The following is a 7500-nucleotide window of genomic DNA, read 5'->3' on the forward strand; positions in this document are numbered from 1 at the left end:
ACACACACACACACACACACACAAGCATGTCTCTTAAGACTCAGTCATCTGCTTTCTGATGCTCTCGTCTTGTTTATTTGTTTATTTAGAAGGATCCCCATTAGCTCTACCCTAAGACAGAGCTACTCTTCGTGGGGTCCACATTTAAAACTGACTTACAGATATCAAACATTTCAAACATACATTACATTACAAATATCCAAATATAAAATACAAAAAAATAATGATCATATTTCCTGTTAGTGCATCTTTGGTTCCCTTTGTGTGTTTCACTTGATGTATTCAAGTCTCTTTTCTCTTGTGTTTCAGTGTTCCACTGGCAGGCTACCATCATGGGCCCGGTGAGTGTTAGTAGGCTAATGTTTGCCAACATTTATACGTTTAGTCAATACAACAAGTTTAGATTAGATTAGATTCAACTTTATTGTCATGGCACAGAGTACAAGTACTGAGACAACTAAATGCAGTTAGCATCTAACCAGAAGTGCAAATAGCAGAAGAGTGCAGAGTATTGTGCATATGTAAAGTGGTAATATAAAAATAAATAGATGGGATGTATACAGTACAATATAAGATATATATGGGGTATGAGCAGTAGTAACATTAGCAGCAATAGTGGTCAATAGTGCAGATATGATATAGGTATATGCAAAGTGCAGATAAAGTACAGCATGTAGGTCTGCCTAAATGAAATGTGGACACTTTAAAATTGTAATTATATTATTGACAAACTGTTTTTGTTCTCATTGTAGAGTGACAGCCCATACCAGGGAGGAGTGTTCTTTCTCACAATCCACTTCCCTACAGATTATCCTTTCAAACCACCAAAGGTGAGGATCCCTGGAATATGTTTTATAAATAAATATATATATATATATATATATATATTCATCATCACTATATTCTGAATTTAATAATCCATACGTTAAAAACAAAATTATAGTTTCACCCATCCAGTATTATTTTATATTTTTTAATAAAATCTAAAGATTTGAAACATTTCATGACTTCTTTTTTGTCAGCACAGATTTAGAAAAGAGAGGGTGTAATGGAACATTGATGCAAATCAAAAATGATTATGAATTTATATCGTATCTGTGTAAGCTGTAATCTGTGGTGTAGACAAGCACAGTCCTGCCCCTGCTTTGTAACCTCAGGCGGTGCTGCTAGCAGGGGTGCTAAAACCCATGGGTGCTAGCATCTGTCAATAGCACATCTCTTAATGTGTTGGGGAGGTTTACTGATCACACACACACACACACACACACACACACACACACACATACTAGCACGTCTCCTAAGGTGTCGGGGAGTGAGGTTTACTGCTGACACACACACACACACACACACTAGCATGTCTCTTAAGAGTGTCGGGGAGTGAGGTTTACTGCCGACACACACACACACACACACACACACACTAGCATGTCTCTTAAGAGTGTCGGGGAGTGAGGTTTACTGCTGACACACACACACACACACACACACACACACACACACACTAGCATGTCTCTTAAGAGTGTCGGGGAGTGAGGTTCACTGCCGACACACACACACACACACACACACACACTAGCATGTCTCTTAAGAGTGTCGGGGCAGTGAGGTTTAGTCAGTGCACAGCACAGCGCCGCTGGCTACATCAAGAACACTTCAAAGTCATCAACATGTAAACCACCAGTGCTCTGTTCAGTGTAGGAAATAGAACGCTGCTGTGATGTGAAACTCAACATGCATGTGGAATGCAGTAAACATCATGTCATGTCTTTGTGGAAATGAATAGCACACAAAAGAAAGGCTACAGTCATGCAGATTTGCATGTTTTCATGTAGCAGATTTATACAAAATGACCTGCAGTGTTGTATAGATCTACATTTTCTTCACTATGTATGCACCCTGGATATATTGCACGTATAAATGTCATGTCATCCTTGCATATTCTTTGGTGTTAATTCAAACCTTATATGTAAAGTAAACAAAAAGTGTTGTCAGAATTCCTTACAACCTGATAATAAATGTAGCTATCCTCTCCCCCACCGTACAAGCTACAAAACTAAGGCATCATGTTTTCGTTTTACAGGTTGCTTTTACCACAAAAATCTATCACCCAAACATCAACAGTAACGGCAGTATCTGTTTGGATATCTTACGATCACAGTGGTCTCCCGCTCTAACAGTATCAAAAGGTAAGGACACACACACACACACACACACACACACACACACACACACACACACACACACACACACACACACACACACACACTGTATCTGTTTGGATATCTTACGATCACAGTGGTCTCCCGCTCTAACAGTATCAAAAGGTAAGGATCAAATATATTACACTTATTACAAGACATCAAAATATGTCATAAGTCCACACATATTACTTAACCCTGCCACTGGTAAACATGGGACATGGATAAAAGGAAAAAGAAATAGTAAAATGTAGTAAAACATTATTAGATTCAGATTTTAGTCTGATTAATACTGTTCATATTAACACATTGATTTGAGTCTTAATACTGTTCATATTAACACATTCATTTGAGTCTTAATACTGTTCATATTAACACATTGATTTGAGTCTTAATACTGTTCATATTAACACATTGATTTGAGTCTTAATACTGTTCATATAAACACATTCATTTGAGTCTTAATACTGTTCATATTAACACATTGATTTGAGTCTTAATACTGTTCATATTAACACATTCATTTGAGTCTTAATACTGTTCATATTAACACATTCATTTGAGTCTTAATACTGTTCATATTAACACATTCATTTGAGTCTTAATACTGTTCATATTAACACATTCATTTGAGTCTTAATACTGTTCATATTAACACATTCATTTGAGTCTTAATACTGTTCATATTAACACATTCATTTGAGTCTTAATACTGTTCATATTAACACATTCATTTGAGTCTTAATACTGTTCATATTAACACATTCATTTGAGTCTTAATACATTGCAATCCAGCGGGGGGATTTCTAAGAGCTTGTCATCTTTAGCGTCATCTTTAGCGTCCTTGCTTAGCGTCACCTCATCGTAATGTTCTTTCAGTCGAACCTTTCTGGTCAGATCATTCCCAAGGCTGACTGGAAGATGTGATGGTAGATATTTGCTGTTTGTTTATTATGTGCTCAAGTGGCAGATCAGATAGGACTTTGGCATCTATATCTGGCCACTTAATGTCAGTTATTAATGTCAGTTATTTTCCCCCTACACCATCTCTGATCAGATAGGACTTTGGCATCTATAGCTGGCCACTTAATGACAGTTATTTTCCCCCTACACCATCTCTGATCAGATAGGACTTTGGCATCGATATCTGGCCACTTAATGTCAGTTATTAATGTCAGTTATTTTCCCCCTACACCACCTCTGATCAGATAGGACTTTGGCATCTATAGCTGGCCACTTAATGACAGTTATTTTCCCCCTACACCATCTCTGATCAGATAGGACTTTGGCATCTATATCTGGCCACTTAATGTCAGTTATTAATGTCAGTTATTTTCCCCCTACACCACCTCTGATCAGATAGGACTTTGGCATCTATATCTGGCCACTTAATGACAGTTATTTTCCCCCTACACCACCTCTGATCAGATAGTACTTTGGCATCTATATCTGGCCACTTAATGTCAGTTATTAATGTCAGTTATTTTCCCCCTACACCACCTCTGATCAGATAGTACTTTGGCATCTATATCTGGCCACTTAATGACAGTTATTTTCCCCCTACACCACCTCTGATCAGATAGGACTTCGGACCGATTAATGTCAGTTATTTCCCCACTACAGCATCTCTGATGAGCGCTGTGTGTGTCACTATAGCATCTCTGATAAGTGCTGTGTGTGTCACTACAGCATCTCTGATAAGAGCTGTGTGTGTGTCTGTCACTATAGCATCTCTGATAAGTGCTGTGTGTGTCACTACAGCATCTCTGATAAGCGCTGTGTGTGTCACTACAGCATCTCTGATAAGCGCTGTGTCTGTCACTATAGCATCTCTGATAAGCGCTGTGTCTGTGTCTGTCACTATAGCATCTCTGATAAGCGCTGTGTGTGTCACTACAGCATCTCTGATAAGTGCTGTGTCTGTCACTATAGCATCTCTGATAAGTGCTGTGTCTGTCACTACAGCATCTCTGATAAGCGCTGTGTCTGCCACTACAGCATCTCTGATAAGCGCTGTGTGTGTCACTACAGCATCTCTGATAAGTGCTGTGTCTGTCACTATAGCATCTCTGATAAGTGCTGTGTCTGTCACTACAGCATCTCTGATCAGTGCTGTGTGTGTGTGTGTCACTACAGCATCTCTGATAAGCGCTGTGTGTCACTACAGCATCTCTGATCAGTGCTGTGTGTGTGTGTGTCACTACATCATCTCTGATAAGCGCTGTGTGTGTGTCTGTCACTACAGCATCTCTGATCAGCGCTGTGTCTGTGTCTGTTCTGTTTTGCAGTCCTGTTGTCCATATGCTCCTTGCTCTGTGACCCCAACCCTGATGACCCTTTAGTGCCAGACATCGCACACATCTACAAATCAGACAAAGAAAAGTGAGTATGTCTCTTCATGGAAGTAGGACCTTGATTATGGTTACCATAGTCACCATATACCCAATATGCAGTTTAATTACCATGTATGATGTCTACACTACACCCCATCAGTGTTTGACCTTGTTTTGGCAGCTCTGTCACAAGAAATGCACAATGTTATATGTTATATGTAAACACCCCACCCCCTGTGTACATGTTCTCCCTATGTGTATTGTTATTGTTTTTGTATTTATTGTGATTCATGTTTGTTTGTAAGTGTAAGCTACTGGATGACCTTAATTTCCCTCGGGATCAATAAAGTATCCATCTATCTATCTATCTATCTATCTATCAGTCCTCTAAGGTCCAACACTATTTGCTTTAGGCCAGTAATAAAGTACTGGTATCCTATGATCATATCGTATTCATTACAGTTGGAAAGTGGCCATAAAAGTGGTTTTTGTATTGTAAAAGACATGTCCAGGCGCTTAAATTAACTATTAATCACATGCTTTGGAAGATTATTCTGTCCCCTTGTGCCTAAGATTCTCATGTACTGCGATCACTTGACATGATTATAAATGCATGCTGGTCAAAGCGTAACCAGCATGCATTGTGTGCTGACCTCAATGTGACCTCAATGTGGGCTGAGGTGTTCCGCCTACGAGGAGATGATTCAGATGGTCACATCCTTTAGCCAGCGCACGTCCTAAATCAGTAATAGAGTACTGCTATCCTATGATCATATCGTGTTAATTACAATTACAAAGAGGCCATAATTAGGGTGTTTTTTATTTATTTTTTTTTTATTGTAAAATTCTTGTCCAGGTGCTTAAACTAAATCCTGCCTTTGTGTCCTCTGTTTCAGATACAATAGACTAGCGAGAGAGTGGACCCAGAAGTATGCCATGTGAAACACAAACAACACCCTTTACAAAACTGGCCATTTTTGAGTCACAGACCACTGTAAATTCCTAGTATCTTAAAGAAAATAAACTTAGGTGATATTATTAAAAACACACACACCATACTGTTAACATTTACCAACTGACGACCATTTCTAGAGGAATAGAGGTTAGGTTTTATGGGCGGAGCATGGAACATTCCGGAAGGCTGATTTTGAGGATGTGCGCAGTAAAGTCCGCCTCCCTTTTCCACCCTCATTTTGGGCACTTTTTCTTTTTCTTCATTTTGTAAATCTTATTTAAGAGAATTGAGTGAGGTATGGTGTTTTGTTGGACATGAAACAAGTAAAGAGGGAAATTAAGGAATTGTTGCATTTTTTTTTTCTTTAATTTTTTGTTTTGTTTTTAGTTGATTTTCATTTTCATTTAGAGATTTTTATTGTATAGTGTAAAGACTATACTGAATCTATTTTTATTATTTTGCATTAAAAATGGATTTTAAAAGTTTGGGTGTTTTTTGTTTATTTCTTTGCCTTTGCGGCGCCAAAGAAGTGCATGTGTTCTTCCCAAACAGATCCAACCTCCACACAACTTCATGTATAGATGTTTTAGATCAGGCAGTATGCGTGAACTATAGATGTTTAGATCAGGCAGTATGCGTGGACTATAGATGTTTAGATCAGCCAGTATGCGTGAACTATAGATCAGTGGTTCTCAAACTGTGGTACGTGTACCACTGGTGGTACGCGGCTCCCTTTTGGTGGTACTCAGACAGTTTTTTTTTACCATTTTTTATGACTAAGATATTAATCATTAAATATATATTTAAAAATTATAAAAACAACTAGATTCCTATAATTTAAGTTTTGTATTTATCTGAGCCATGCTCATTCTCCTGATCAGGCATTACAGTGAGGTAATAACACTTAGTTCCTATTGTGCACAGGCTACCGAAGGTCAATGATGGTTACAATGGTGGTACTTTGAAAACCAAATATTTTCTGAGGTGGTACTCACGGTGAAACGTTTGAGAACAACTGCTATAGATGTTTAGATCAGCCAGTTTGCGTGAACTATAGATGTTTAGATCAGCCAGTATGCGTTAACTATCTGTTTAGATCAGCCAGTATGCGTGGACTATAGATGTTTAGATCAGCCAGTATGCGTTAACTATAGATGTTTAGATCAGCCAGTTTGCGTGAACTATAGATGTTTAGATCAGCCATGGGTGTGAACTATAGATGTTTAGATCAGCCAGTTTGCGTGAACTATAGATGTTTAGATTAGCCATGGGTGTGAACTATAGATGTTTAGATCAGCCAGTTTGCGTGAACTGTAGATGTTTAGATCAGCCAGTATGCGTGAGAAATGTCCAGGATTGTTTTTGACAGTAGCAGCCCGGAGACCCCTCAGCAATATTTCTTATTGATCCAGCTGAACCATTTAATATCCAACCACACCTTACCTAGAGATGTCTTCTCTAGGCAGCGAAAAATATGATATGCATTGTCCAGCTTAAAGCACCTTTTCATTATAAAACCTGATCGTTCATCTTCACGGCTTCTGTCTGAATCCGTAACTAGCAGGCTTCCTTCGGACATGAAAATCCTGGAAAAGTCATGGAATTTAAGTATCCCATTTTCCAGGCCCGGAAAGGTCATGAAATTCAGTAAATTCATTAAAAGGTTTGGAAATGTCGTGAAATTGGATTTTGTCTTAAATGTAGGTCTAATGAAATTTTTGATGTTGTACTCTTCCATGGCTTTACATGTGCAATAAAACTAGCCTGTTAGAAAAGCAATGCAAAAGGTCGAATTTAAAGTCAATAATTAGGCCCAACTTGTGGAGTAGAATACGCAATTTTGTGCACTTGTAGGTTGTGAAGGGTTCATGGTAATTTCATTATTAAGGGTCGTTGAAAAGTCATGGAAAGATTTTGAAATGAAAATGGGTGTGAACCCTGAACTAGCTGGCTTCGTCCAGTAGGGGGCAGCACTATCTAACAGTAGGCTTAATCATGTTCCAATCAGAAGTGT

At 38.5% G+C, this 7500-nt stretch overlaps 1 protein-coding gene across 2 annotated transcripts in view; it reads left to right on the forward strand.

Moving 5' to 3' along the window:
* ube2d1b (ubiquitin-conjugating enzyme E2D 1b) overlaps positions 1 to 5831 on the forward strand; it is an 8148-nt gene extending 2317 nt beyond the window's left edge. For both annotated transcript variants that reach the window (XM_080833873.1, XM_080833874.1), the window contains exons 3-7: positions 310 to 341; positions 753 to 830; positions 2081 to 2186; positions 4487 to 4580; positions 5428 to 5831. In XM_080833873.1, the coding sequence (XP_080689999.1) occupies positions 310 to 341; positions 753 to 830; positions 2081 to 2186; positions 4487 to 4580; positions 5428 to 5473 (356 nt within the window). In that variant the 3' untranslated portion in view covers positions 5474 to 5831. The remainder of the gene's footprint in view (positions 1 to 309; positions 342 to 752; positions 831 to 2080; positions 2187 to 4486; positions 4581 to 5427) is intronic.
* Positions 5832 to 7500: the final 1669 nt, after the last annotated feature.

Source organism: Sprattus sprattus (assembly GCF_963457725.1).
Source record: "Sprattus sprattus genome assembly, chromosome: 3".
NCBI lineage: Eukaryota > Metazoa > Chordata > Actinopteri > Clupeiformes > Clupeidae > Sprattus > Sprattus sprattus.